Source organism: Mytilus trossulus, chromosome 2 (genome assembly GCF_036588685.1).
Source record: "Mytilus trossulus isolate FHL-02 chromosome 2, PNRI_Mtr1.1.1.hap1, whole genome shotgun sequence".
NCBI classification, from domain to species: domain Eukaryota; kingdom Metazoa; phylum Mollusca; class Bivalvia; order Mytilida; family Mytilidae; genus Mytilus; species Mytilus trossulus.
Window position 1 is genome coordinate 28,005,004 of NC_086374.1, and position 15,032 is coordinate 28,020,035.

General features: G+C 33.4%; 1 protein-coding gene across 2 annotated transcripts in view; it reads right to left on the reverse strand.

Annotated features, from left to right (window-relative positions):
- The window catches only part of LOC134706909 (integrin alpha-8-like), a 70,759-nt gene extending 57,059 nt beyond the window's left edge, over positions 1–13,700 (reverse strand). The window contains exons 1-3 of one of the 2 annotated variants that reach the window (XM_063566267.1): positions 13,185–13,700; positions 8,859–8,980; positions 5,441–5,547 (exon numbers count right to left, since the gene is read on the reverse strand). In XM_063566267.1, coding sequence (XP_063422337.1) covers positions 5,441–5,547; positions 8,859–8,980; positions 13,185–13,429 — 474 coding nt within the window. In that variant the 5' untranslated portion in view covers positions 13,430–13,700. The remainder of the gene's footprint in view (positions 1–5,440; positions 5,548–8,858; positions 8,981–13,184) is intronic. The other variant, XM_063566268.1, reaches the window with a different exon arrangement.
- Between the last annotated feature and the right edge of the window lie 1,332 nt (positions 13,701–15,032).

A 15,032-nucleotide genomic window follows, 5' to 3' on the forward strand; every position in this document is an offset into this window, starting at 1 on the left:
GAGTAAGGATTCCTGGGTTGGAACCCCACCCTCTTTTTTTTTGGGACAGTCAATGCATTTGAATGGGGACATATAAATTGAATCCCCTCTTTATCCTGGGTTGGGAACCCTCCTTTTGAAAATGGCTGGATCCAACCCTGTTATACCAAGACAGAAGCTAATAAACATGGTGAATGATACATTTATTAGTCAGTACCTTTGGTTTTCTGTGTAAACTTTTAAAATATAAGAATTGCATGCACTCATTACATGACTTACAGATATGGAACATGTCTGCTGGCCAAATTCTAATTCTAAATCAACTTGAAACAATCAACTTGAAACTTTTACTTACAGAAACCTGTACAAAACAACAACAAAGACAGAGACCCCTCTTATATATAAATACTATAACTACACATTCACCAATGTCATTTATGTGAAGAGAAATTTGGCAATTAAGCTGTAATTGAAGCTGCCATAAAATACCTGATTCATGTAATATTGAGTTATTTATAAGCACAAGGAAATGATTCATTCAGAAGAAACAATGTTCATAAGTGTACATGCACCTTAATAAAACACCTGCAGAAATATAAATATTTCATTTTTTTATTAGATCACATAGCAAGAATGTAACTGTATAGCAAGTTTTTCAACCTTGATCAGCCAATTTTACAATCATCGTCATCTGACATCAGATTTGACTATACTTATGAATGACAGATGATCACTTACTTGTGACATTTATTTAAAACATGTACTAAAACTGCAATATTTATAAGGTTTACTCTGATATTGGTTTATATATGTACTTGTCATATATCATACAGCAACATCATAAACAGCACACTAAATCTTAATCTTACCCAATGCCAAAGATTTTGCTCTGAATTTCAGTGCAGAAAGAATAAAAGAAACACTTAAGATCTGCCTCAGCCTTATAATTTAGCAAACTATTCAAGCAAGACTAATACATTTTGTTTATTCAATTTGTTCTAGGCATTACAAAAAAAATGTGTCTTCCTGTACTATTTATGGCATTGCTGCAGGAAATCTCCAATGAGGTGCAGCCTTCATGGCTGTCCATCAAATCAGCAGGCTCCATGTTTCAACGTTAAATATATTACTTTATTGCCGACATCTTGAGAAATAATAAGAAATTGCTCATCCTTGATCTTTAACCTTGAAGAAATTTAACTGCTAGGCTATTCAAACTAGAGGCTCTAAAGAGCCTGTGTCGCTCACCTTGGTCTATGTGCATATTAAACAAAGGACACAAATGGATTCATGACAAAATTGTATTTTGGTGATGGTGATGTGTTTGAAGTTCTTACTTTACTGAACGATTTTGCTTCTTACAATTATATCTATCATGAACTTTGCCCATTAGTAACAGAGAACTATATTTGGTAAAAATTTACATAAATTTACCAAATTAATAAAAATTGTTAAAAATTGACTATAAAGGGCAATAACTCCTTAAGGGGTCAATTGACCATTTAGGTCATGTTGACTTATTTGTAGATCTTACTTTGCTGAACATTATTGCTGTTTACAGTTTATCGCTATCTATAATAGTATTCAAGATAACCAAAAACGGCAAAATTTCTTTAATCAAAGAGCTGAATAGCTCTGAGGGGAAAGACGGCCCTTGTTTCTATTTAATTATGTTTTTGGAAAAAGGGGGGGGGGGGGGGGGGGGGGGGTAATCTTTTGATAGTTTTCATATGAAGAATGAAAAAGAGAACAGCTAGAACATGTAGAAAGGTTGACAATATTGAAATCAATTGTTGTTTATGTAATATAGGATTCAATTTGGACCAATGGAAGAGATCTGCATCTTCTAAATCTAAACATTTGATTAAAGTTGATAGCTAATTATCTAAAACTCAACTGAATTCTGTCATTTCACAACAACTACAATATTTTTTGAAATCACGATTGTGTACCACTGAACTGCAGGCTAGGGCCATTTTCCATTTTTTGTGACAGTACTCTTGGATTTTTAAGTTTTTTCTTTAGAAAGTGTGGACTGAAAAATCTATTCGGTTTTAAATTTCCATTGTTAAAGTTCCGAGTTACAATTCTCATCACAGGGAAGCAGGTACTAATAAAAAAACAATATGAGTGATGTAAACTGTGTGAAGCTTGTTTCCAAATCTTAATTTTGAAATATTTGTAAATAATAAATATGTTTAAACAACAAAATGCTATTTTTTTTTTTACCATTACAATGATTATGTAGGTACACAAAAATTTAGTTTTAATAGAAGAGTACTAATCCAATGAAATGTCACATTTGAAGTGTTTAAATACATTAACTTTTATTTTAGTGGATAATTACTCATCAATTGAGGTGCTCCTGAATTGGAGGAAGATTCTCAGAATTTTTACAGAAAAAAGTGGTCTCACTAATTAGCGACAAGAAGCGACAAGAAGAATAATTTTGTCTTGTCGCTAAATAGTCTTCTTGACGCTTCTTGTCTCTGATTAGTGAGACCCGAAAAAAGTAATAAAATCGTTTCTTTCCCCTGTCTCATGTAACCCCACGATCTTTGTTTATTTTGAAAGTTGTTGACCTACAAATTAAAGTATTGTATGTTGATGTTTAAATCATCTACAGTAAACAATATTATGTTTAGATTTAACAAATACAAATTTGTAATTAGTGCAGGATCTCTAAGAATGATTTAAATAACCAGTGAACTGGTGAAGGATATCCCTGCTTCTTCCAAGAATGACGTCACTATAAAATACAATGTAGGTTGGATATATTTAGAATATCTCATCATACTAATTTTTCCGGATTGTAAAATAAACGTAAATAGTGTAAAGGAGAGTTCAAGATACGATAATTTCGTGAGAAACAGAAGGGAAATGTGTAAAAAATTGTTTAAAGTCAAACTATTCATTTCTGGGTCTCCTTCTCTTCAATCGAAGTAAGATTTGTTGGGGGGTTTTCCACACTATAACATGTATAAAAACAAAATGAATGATGTGAGGGATTGTCACTCTGGTCAACCCCATAGGGGATTGACGGCTTGAAGCCGTCTTTCCCCAAAAATTACCAATTGGAGGGCAGCAACCCAACAAACAGTTGTCCAATTCATCTGAAAAATTCAGGGCAGATAGATATTGACTTGATTAACAATTTAACTTCTTGTCAGATTTGCTCTAGATGCTTTGGTTTCATAGTTATAAGCAAAAAACTGCATTTTACCCCTATGTTCTATTTTTAGCCGTGGCGGCCATCTTGGTTAAATGGCCAGGTCATCGGACACATTTTTCAAACTAGATACCCCAAAGATGATTGTGGCCTAGTAGTTTCAGTGGAGATTTTGTAAAAGATTACTTAGATTTATGAAAAATGGTTAAAGATTGACTATAAAGGGCAATAACTCCTAAAGCGGTCAACTGACCATTTTGGTCTTGTTGACTTATTTGTAGATCTTACTTTGCTGAACATTATTGCTGTTTACAATTTATCTCTATCTATAATTATCTCTATCTATAATAATATTCAAGATAATAACCAAAAACAGCAAAATTTCCTCAAAATTACCAATTCAGGGGCAGCAACCCAACAACCGATTGACCGATTCATCTGAAAATTTCAGGGCAGATAGATCTTGACCTGATTAACATTTTTATCCCATGTCAGATTTCCTCAAAATGCTTTGGTTTTTGAGTTATAAGCCAAAAACTGCATTTTACCCCTATGTTCTATTTTTAGCGGTGGCGGCCATCTTGGTAGGTTGACCAGGTCACGCCACACATTTTTTAAACTAGATACCCCAAAGATGATTGTGGCCAAGTTTGGATTAATTTGGCCCAGTAGTTTCAGAGGAGAAGATTTTTGTAAAAGATTACTTTAATTTACGAAAAATGGTTAAAGATTGACTATAAAGGGCAATAACTCCTAAACGGATCAACTGACCATTTTGGTCATGTTGACTTATTTGTAGATCTTACTTTGCTGAACATTATTGCTGTTTACAGTTTATCTCTATCTATAATAATATTCAAGATAATAACCAAAAACAGCAAAATTTCCTCAAAATTACCAATTCAGGGGCAGCAACCCAACAACCGATTGACCGATTCATCTGAAAATTTCAGGGTAGATAGATCTTGACCTGATAAACATTTTTATCCAATGTCAGATTTCCTCAAAATGCTTTGGTTTTTGAGTTATAAGCCAAAAACTGCATTTTACCCCTTTGTTCTATTTTTAGCCGTGGCGGCCATCTTGGTTGGTTGACCAGGTCACGCCACACATTTTTTAAACTAGATACCCCAAAGATGATTGTGGCCAAGTTTGGATTAATTTGGCCAAGTAGTTTCAGAGGAGAAGATTTTTGTAAAAGATTACTTTAATTAACGAAAAATGGTTAAAAATTTACTATAAAGGGCAATAACTCCTAAACGGGTCAACTGACCATTTTGGTCATGTTGACTTATTTGTAGATCTTACTTTGCTGAACATTATTGCTGTTTACAGTTTATCTCTAACTATAATAATATTCAAGATAATAACCAAAAACAGCAAAATTTCTTCAAAATTACCAATTCAGGGGCAGCAACCCAACAACCGATTGACCGATTCATCTGAAAATTTCAGGGCAGATAGATCTTGACCTGATCAACATTTTTACCCCTTGTCTGATTTGCTCTAAATGCTTTGGTTTTTGAGTTATAAGCCAAAAACTGCATTTTACCCCTATGTTCTATTTTTAGCGGTGGCGGCCATCTTGGTTGGTTGACCGGGTCAGGCCACACATTTTTTAAACTAGATACCCCAAGGATGATTGTGGCCAAGTTTCGTTAAATTTGGCCCAGTAGTTTCAGAGGAGAAGATTTTTGTAAAAGTTAACGACGACGGACGACGGACGCCAAGTGATGAGAAAAGCTCACTTGGCCCTTCGGGCCAGGTGAGCTAAAAAGTATATTAGAAATGATACACTTTTTCTAATGTATATGATTTAGCTGTATGTAAGTTGGATGCATGGAAATTAAGTTGTATCGGTATTGTATCAGTCTACAACTTTCAATGTCGGGCCATTTTCACAAGATTATGCTGTGACTGTCATGACTGTCATGACTGTAAACCATATATATAAAAAAATATTTAACCATTAACAGCAAACATGTCAGAACTAACTATAGTGAAACCAAAGCAAATAAATTAGTCTGAACATTGACACTAAAATTCAAAACTACTTAAACTATTGTGGTGACGTCAGCCTATTCATCTACCGTGGATTCTTTTTCTAGAATCAATGCTTCCTAAATCTGGGCTCATGGTTTCTTTTTTTTAAGAATAAACGCTTATCCATTGGATCTATATCACTGCACCACACCTTAACTTTATGTAATACTCACCAATGTCAAAGACTCATACCATTTACACCAGAACTCACTACTTTCGCACACAACTATTGATTTATAAAATACTCACCAATGCAAGACCATTTACACCAGAACTAACTACTGTTGCACCAAACCATTGGTATGATTTGTCTTCTTTGTCTAAATAATTTGTTCCATTATACTGTTGATCATTTCCTAGTAAAAGAGACATTCAACAATTAGATGCTAAAATAATCTTGTAGAACTGACACAGTATCGTAATGCATATACATGTAATGACTCGAAATTTTAAAATAAACAGTAGTTAACCATCATTTGAATTGTAAATAATTTCATTTGTGGGAAAAAAATATATTGCAATTCAAATGTCAAAAGATATGGACAGTTACTTTTTGTGGATCATGTTTTCTGTCAGTTTAGTAAGGAGACATGAATCTAATTATTATTCAACACTAACTCTATTTTGGTTGTAAGTACTAAAACAACATCTTTTCTCTCAATAACCATGTGTGTTAATGTACAAAATGTACTAACAAATTAAAACAGGATTTATAATAAATCTTGAAATCATCAGAAACTAGAATATTCTGTCTATAACTTGTATAACGTGCCCTTCCATATACTTTTGTCTCTTTTGTAAAAAAATAGTTTTATAACACTTTAGAAATGACATAGATCTAAGATATGATTTTAATCTAAGTCTATCTTTAATTCTGACATGCAGTGATATCTAAGCTGATGATGATAATTGATTGGTGTTAAATGTCCAGTGGCTAATATTACATGCATTTCAGAACAAGAACATGTTAACTAGATACGAATATAAATCCTGCTTTGTATTCAAGCAACAAAATGAACTTTATAGCTTGCTGTTCAGTGTGAGCCAAGGCTCTGTGTTGAAGACCATACCTTGACCTATAATGGTTTACTTTTATAAATTGTTACTTGGGTGGAGAGTTGTCTCATACCACATCTTCCTATATCTATGCATTTGTGACATGATATTTCACTTGATAACAGTTTTTTAGAGGACATGTCACCCTTCCTTAACGCATTATCATGACATCCAGTCTTTGCAGCAACTCCTAAATATTGCTTACTTAATGGAGAAGCAACAAATGCCATTTTTTTTTTTTCAAGTCTTTGGTTTTACCCAGCTAGAGATTAAACACTTACACCCCAGTTCTATTGTTATACTATATAGTTTCTATTTTTGAAACACGTGTAAATTTAATAGATCTATTGTAACAAATAACAATGGATTTTGAACACAGGGTGTGACAAGCGGGGTTTCAGGAAACCCCTGCTTCTACATCCCGCAAACAAAGTCCATTGTCATTCGTAACAATAGAAATTGAGTATTCTTTAAATAGCACGAACATAAGAAATTACTTATTGTGTTCACTGCAATTTGTTTCAAGTCTTTAAAAAAAACATTTGAGAAAATTCCAATGGCGAAAAAAAAATTAAGCAGATCCTTTTTTAATACAAAAGTAATCCTTTAATTACTCATTTGCTGAAAGTAATATTTTCTATCCCTACACTTAAACACAAGTAATTGTCTGTAAACTAGAAAAATGCTGCTTTTTGGCCCTTATTTGGCCCCATTTTTCCTACAAATTTCCAAAAATGTATCCCAAACTGAATCCCAGCCTTCCCTGTGTTATATGGAAACTTGTTGTACAATGTCAGAGAGATCCATACAGTTACAAACAAGTTATTGTCTTAACTAGAAAAATGCTTATTTTGGGCCCCTTTTTGGCCCTAAATTCCTAGACTGTTTACCCAATAACCCCTTAAAATTAATCCCAACCTTCTTTTTGTGGTTATAAACATTGTGTTAAAATTTTATTAATTTCTTTTTTCTTATTCAAAGTTATTATCCAGAAACAATCCGTCTGACAATGAAGACGTGATACCAATATACTACCAATTTCTTTTTAATTTTTGCGGTCATATTAAAAGAAGTCCCTGTAAACTGGGTTTCTTTAACCACAGAAAACTGAAGTGTTCTCTGAAAACAATTGTATTGGACTCCTTGATGATGAACATCCCATCATCTCAAATTCTAGCTGGTGTCCGTCATGAGAATTGGTATAAATAATAACTTATCATCATGGTTATTAATGATATTTTTGTTTTCATTCCAACCCTAAATACTCCATTAAAATCGAGAACTACATTATTGTAAACCTGTTGCTAGATGATAAGTTATATCTTAAATGACCCTCAATGTTCTATTTTCAACATACACATAATAATACATGTCAGGCCCGTAGCCAGGAATTTCCAAGGGGGGTTTGTTGGACTCAAAAACTCAACTTTAACAGTCACTATTCGAACAGAACATTGACTTTAACAGTGCTTATTTGTTTTCAAGGGTATGCATGTTAAAATAAATTAACAACATGAATTAATGAGTTTTTTTAGATTTTATATAAACATCTAATGAGGAACCTCGATTGATGATAACTCTATCATCACTGACATAAATAAATCTTAAAACATATTTTTATCTTTTAACAAGTGGACTCTTACATGTCTTATAAACTTATTAATTTTAGGTTTTATCCATTTTTTGAATTTTAAATCTAATCAGTGTTTTATCTTATGACCATATGATCTGTACAGTGTAAATACAAGTTTTTACCTTTTATCCTTATTATTTTTGTTACTAAAACTAGAAGAAGAAGAAGAAAAAGAAGATTCATCGGGACTGCGGGATTGGGTGTTTTTAAGCTTGGGATTTCAGGATTGACCTTCATGATAATTTCGGGATAGACCTTCATGATCGGGGAATCCTTTTTTTAGAATTTCATGATGTGTGGATTTGAATTTATTTAATTTCAGGACCTTAAAATTTCGTGTATTTAAGCCCGAGATTTTTGGATCAGGACCCCTCCTTCCCCACCCAACCAGGTGTTATTCACACAGGCTCTTGTTTCTATCCATATGAAGGTCGACTCTCCATATAAATAGAAGAAGGTGGCTAAATAAAAAAATTTTAGGTCACGACAGTCTCCGCTTGGCACGCTTTTTCTACCCTTCAACTTAATGCTATAAATCCCTACCTTATATATTTATAGCATTAAGTTGAAGGGTAGAAAAAGCGTCCCAAGCGGAGACTGTTGTGACCAAAAAAAAATCTGTTACCTACCTTCTTCTATTTTTATGGATAGTCGACCTTCGTATGGATAGAAACAAGTGCCTGTACATAGGCGGATCAAGGGGGCCCTGGGGGGCCCGCCCCCCCCCCCCCCCCCCCCCCCCCTTTGAAACCTTTAAAACATTTTCCCTGTCATAAATCTTTTTTTTTAATTGCACTGTTAGTGTTAATGTACAATTGTATATATCCCATAACTGTGTTGGGGTTTTTCATATTTTGATGCCCTTAAGGCTTTTACCATGATTTCACAGATTTTTCAAGGCAGTTTGCATTACCGGAAGTCTCTATAGTAAGACAGAAAAGAACACGGTTGCGGCAATAGGGATGCGACAAAGCTTACCTTGCCTATCAAATGGAATGACTCGACATATTTGAGTGTCTACGCTACATCTATATACAGCTCCTCCTCTTACAATTCCAGGTTGTAGATTTGTTTGAGCCTCTGGAGCTCCGACTAACATCCTGAAACAATAAATGTCATTTACATGTGAATAAAAAGTTTGACCAGGTGCCCGTTACTAATCAGTATGCACTAGTTGTGTTTTCTGTGTGGTATTCAGAATTCTGCCCTTGTAAATTGTACTGAACCTCACGCAAGTTGTAATTTGACCAAGAGTTATATTCACGTTAACATTTTATCTTTTTAAACAGGGACAGATTTTCGGGCAGAAAAAAGCACGACTCCAACAAACGGGTGGCAGTCAAGCTGACCGGTTATTGTACAGAACTTCGATATTTTAGCAGTGTAGTTTTTGTTTATTAAAATTCATAACTTACACATGTAGTTTAAAAAGATAAGTAAAGGGAAACGAGGCAACGAAAGAGAACCAACACGCCGTTCTAAAAGGGGTAACACAGAGTCATTTCCCAAATCCCTTTGTCAATGGTGATTATTCTGTATTTATCTCTTGCTGTATGTTTATTCTACATTCTGTCAATACTTTTATTCTGGAATTGCATAGGGTCAAGTTTTCTCCGACGGTAGTGACGCCTTTACATTTAATCCATTGGATGTTGGATGTGTACTGATTTTAAATGTTAAAGATAAGATACTTTTCTTTTTTATGCGTTATTATTGACTTTGAACTGGCTTACTTCGTGTCTACAGTAGTTTTGTTGGGTGTTTTTTCTCTCCTTCTCTTTAATTGTAACCGAAATCTGATGAGTGAAGCCCTTTTCAACTTATTTTTATAGTTTGCTATAATGACCCATCTTCGCTAGCCAAGGGTTACGATCCACTTTCGCTCTCTCCAGAAAGCGAGAGTGGATCGTAACCCTTTGCTAGCGAAGATGATAATGACCATGATGACATAATTTTCTGTTGTTAGACCACTTCCCATGTTTAAATGTTTAACCCCGCCACACTCTGTGTGTGATTGTCACAAGTCGGAAGCATGTAAGCTTGTCAGTTGTTGTCTTTTGTTTCTGTACATCAAATTGACTTTTCGTTTATTGTTCTTTACATAAATCATGTCGTTGGTTTTCTCGTTTAAATTGTTGTACAGTTATCAATTTGGAGCCTTTAACAGCTTACTACGTTTTGTTGGTTCATATGTTTGTCATTGTTGAATGCCGTCCATCAAGTTGACCTCAAGTTGCCATCTTATTTGTGATTTCAATGATTTGATCTCTTTCGGAGATTTATTCCATTGGAAATCATACCACATCTTCTAATTTTTATATAGAGGTGCATTTTCCCACGGAATGCTACTGTGCAATATTGCACATTGAAAATCCAGCTCTGCGTGTTGTTACCCTTATACACATTTTCAGATTGTCTTAAGAAGATATTGGGTTTAATGTGTTTCCTTTATTTGACGTATGTTATCATGACTCTGGTGTATATACGGTATGGGGCTTGTGTAAAGTTACAAGAGTAAATTCTTTGTGTTTGTTTTAATTAACTGGTGCCGAAGGTTTACGGTTTCTGTTATCCTTACTACATATTTATTTTGCTACTTTTAGTTTGCAAATCGACACATTATGTTCACAGTGGTTTTTTTTCTTTTCTAGTTAACATGGTTAAAATATTTTAATAACATGCCGATAAATGTAACCCTGTATTATTACAGTAGCTACATTATAGAAGTCACCTAAGGTCATCCATGTAGATCATATTTTCCCTTTGATATGTATACTACCTTCATATGTATATAGGTAACATTTGTCCAGGTGTTCCACATCTATAAATGTCACATAATTACAAGGGTCACTTATCAAACAAAACATAATCTCGGTTATAACTATAATTAATACAGAAGCAGAATTATGTAATGATACCACTTCCTTTTCGACTTTGATTAATGGTCAAGAAAACTTAATCCAAGATGTTGCAAAAACCTAACACAAAGTTTGAAGTAACATTTCATGGATGGAGGCTTTTAATGAATTTTTCAATAAAACTTTAAAATTTGACAACTATGGTGACTCACGGTACACTATACATGATACAATGCGAGACCAATGTAGACCAATGTACTTTCATTTTATTTACGTTTGAATCAAGACTATACATTATAGTGTATTGTGGTTTGGATAGAGATTTGTCTCATTGTTGAGAGGGGAGTGGATTGTAATCCTTGACAGTCCATGTCCTTGGTCATGTTGGTTAGCGAAGATGGCACCCATAATATCACTTCTTCTTATTGCTGTCGTCTCACAGTGTGGTTGAGACCTTATTGGCAACTTACAGCACTTCTCGACCATATATCATCTTTTGGTGACCAAAAACCACAAAACCATACAACAAGGGTTGTTAAAGTATTGTACTGTGATTACTGATATTATCGAATTATAATATCTGGTAATTAAGATTGGCATCTACCATATTCCAGTATGACATGTAAACACGACCCGGAGATCCATCCATCAAATTTGACGTAATTACGTTTACCAGTTCATCAATACACGTAATGTTTATCTTATTACTGTGTTCTCAGGCTGAACTTTATTTTAAATTTCAACTTTTTCCAGGAAAAGATATTAACATGGTTTCAAATTACCTGCTTTCTGACGGTACAAGCCATGTAAAACATCTTTAACGCATAGTGTCATAACCTTGTGTACTTTAAACACGACATATATGTATATGAAATAATGGTTCAAAGGATTTTTTTAGTTTCGTTCTGATGTTGTTGACTTCATTTTAAATGTGGTAACCATGTGTACATGGTGTAAGATTATGCGTAATGTGTATCTGAAGCGATGTCAGAATGGAAGAAATGTTTAAAATATGATACATTTAGTGCATGTTTATTCCCTTGGTGTCTGTCAAATCCCCAAGATAAAGCTTGGGCGTTTACTAATAGATTTCTGTTTCCGGACAAATTATCCCTTGGAGGTCACAATGTCCTGTCGAGCGCCTGCAGTCACCGTCGTCATAAATTAATTAGGATTAGATCATAAACAATCATGGGAGGGATCACATAATCACTTAAACTTCCTCGAGCCTGTCAAGTTCATTTCACAAACGTGATCAACTTTACTTATCAGTTTCAAACATATACAATGCAAAATAATGGCCACCACACTATCATGCATGTAAATAGAAGAAATACACCCTCTTTTACCCATAAGCGTGTTATTTTTAAGAGAGTCATAAAATAACAACACTGACATTTATGCCTATGGTCAATGATGGTAGTGTAGACTTTATCTTATTTTTCAACTGGCATATATATCAGCACAATGTAGAGTATTTTATGGAATGCAAAGGCCTATGATCCATATTTTACATCATGTTGATGTATGTATCCAGACGGTCATTCGGTTAAAAGCTTAGATTGAAGTATTACTTTAATTATTCATCCATCAATAAATGATAGGTTACAATCATTACTTATCTATGCATGGACAATATCTGGAGGCTATCGTGTATCACGTCGTAGAAAAGAAACTGTTAAACATAACAAAATCAAAACAGACATACATCGACCTTTATAAAGAGTTTGATGTTTATTTTGTTTAAATAAGCGTGCCTAAATAATGTAAATATCTAGCTAACACAATTTTGACGATTTTATTTCATTGATATAAAATCGTGTACATTTGTTTGTATATGTAAGATTTACAAAACACGATTAGATGATACATAACAACGAAGTGAATAGAGATGCTGTGTCATACGAAGTTGAATTTTCAATAAAGTGAATAGTTAAAGAACTTGAAGAATGGGTTCCTAAGTACACCAAAAGCATGAAGATGTCACCCGCGAATATATATTATCCAGAGACAATTAATGAACTATTAATCCGATCACCTGCTGATCGCGCTTAGGGATTCACCATTGGAGTTTCTAAGCCAAGTTTACATCACATAGATAACACATGTTTGATGAGATAAAAAGATAATTGTAAAATAATAAACACAAAACATGTGTAGCGTTTAACCTCTACGGTCTTCCCGTCAGAGTATAGTTGTGTACTGATTGAATAAAAATGTTCATACTACATGTATAGTACATAAAACTAGATAAGAACAAGATTGCAGCAACCTCTTACGATCCATATTAGTTTACCTTTCAAATTTTATATGTAATTACAATATTTTCAATGTATATTTCATTAGAAATACCATCTCTTAAATATCATCTCTTCAGTTAGTAATTGATTATCGTAACTGTGGCAACTGTTTTCTTCGTGAACTTATAGAATTTGTGAAAACTTACCATCCTGTGTTTTGGTCGAGATGTTGAGCTACTGAGAATCCGAACATACTCCCAGTTTCACCTCTTTGAATAATAGCGTTCTTTATATCCAAATTAAAGGCACTAGTTATGGGAATTGCATATCCAAAAATACACACAAACAAAACTATCACAGAAACATCGAAAAAACTATTTTTTCCGCAACTACACTTTGAGAAAAATACCTTATCCATTCTAAAGCGAAATAAATAACTAGTTAATCTCATATTTATAAAACCAAGTGATCACTTTATCCAAAGTTGTTTTGTAAGAAGAAGTATTTAATTTCACACATATAATAATTTCATCGTTTTCTACACACTAAACAACAACTTCCTACGGTATCGTATGTGTATGTAAGATATTGGCATTTGTAAGAGTGATCCATTACTGCCTTCAGGGGGCGATCAGGTTAAAGTGATGCACGTCGGACGAGTTTATTGCCCCGTGTGTGTAAAGATCCTAATATAGAAATTGGCCTGACTCATTCATAAAATCATTAAAAAAAAGCTCCCGCTGTTGTTTGAATTAGTTTGTGAGAGGAAGTTTATAGTGAGATTCCGTCCTTGTAAATGACCAGCAGGAAATTGCACGTTTGACCTATATTTAAGATTTATGAAGATGGTTGACCAATATAATTAATTGAATGTTACCCAACATAATAACAGACATAAGACATATATTATGGACATTATGGAAAGACACAACAAGGATTGACACAACATATTTAACTGATTGATTTAATGGTTTTTTGTTTAGTTTTGTTATTCTCTGGTCAAATTTATAGAGCTGTCGTTTTTCTTTTTCAAGTGCACTGTTTGACAAGGACAAGTATCTATATTACGAGACGATGCCTGGTTGTAGTAAAACAAAATGCATTTGAAATAATTAATTTTAGATTTGTTTGTGATATTTGGTTCTTCTTAAAAGTACACTAAACAGAAATTAAAACAGAAAGAGTTAAAAGGAAGTTTGTAAAAAAAGTAATTCTTGTAAATTTTACGCCATCGGGAAGATACATATAAAGGATTGTTGAAAACTTCGTAAGATGATTACGTATTTTATAACAATTAACTTTTTTATTTTGACAGATCCGCTAATATCAATCACTTTGGAGATGCAGTCGATTGAAAAAATAATATGAACACCAAATATATACCTTTACATTAATAACAAGTGTCAACTATAGATAGATATCAATATATTAAGATTATTTTTTTAACACGGAGATTTTTTTTTTCTTTCAAAATCCATGTTTAAAAAAAAATGTTACGTATTATTGAACATTATATCACGCATGTTCTTATCAAAATAGTTAGCAGTGGAGAGTAAATTTACGGTGACCTATAATTGTTAATGTTTGTGTCATTTTGGTCTTTTGTAGATAGTGGATAGTTGTCTCATTGGCAATCATACCACATCTTCTTTTTTTATATTTGTAATTACGGAATTAAGAAAAGGAGTAGGTTCAGTAAGCCCCCTTTTTGGTCCCAAAATATAGCAGTTTTACAAAGTTGTGAAAAAATGTAATCTTTAAGCTATTGATTGGAAAGTAGAATGCTTCTTCTACATAAATATGGTCTGTTTTTGACAATACAATGCACATATATCGTGTATTATCATCATAAAGTCATGCTAAATTAATGAAATCTTCTCAATTTTAGCATTTTAGTTAAATTTTAGACGGTCGCCGTCTTAAATGAAAGTGGCCGTATTCGTGCTCATTTATAATATTGATGATGATACATGATAAATATAAAGGTTGAGGATGAACACGGATGCGGCCACTTTCATTTTTGACAAAAACCATCTGAAAAAGTGACGTTTTTT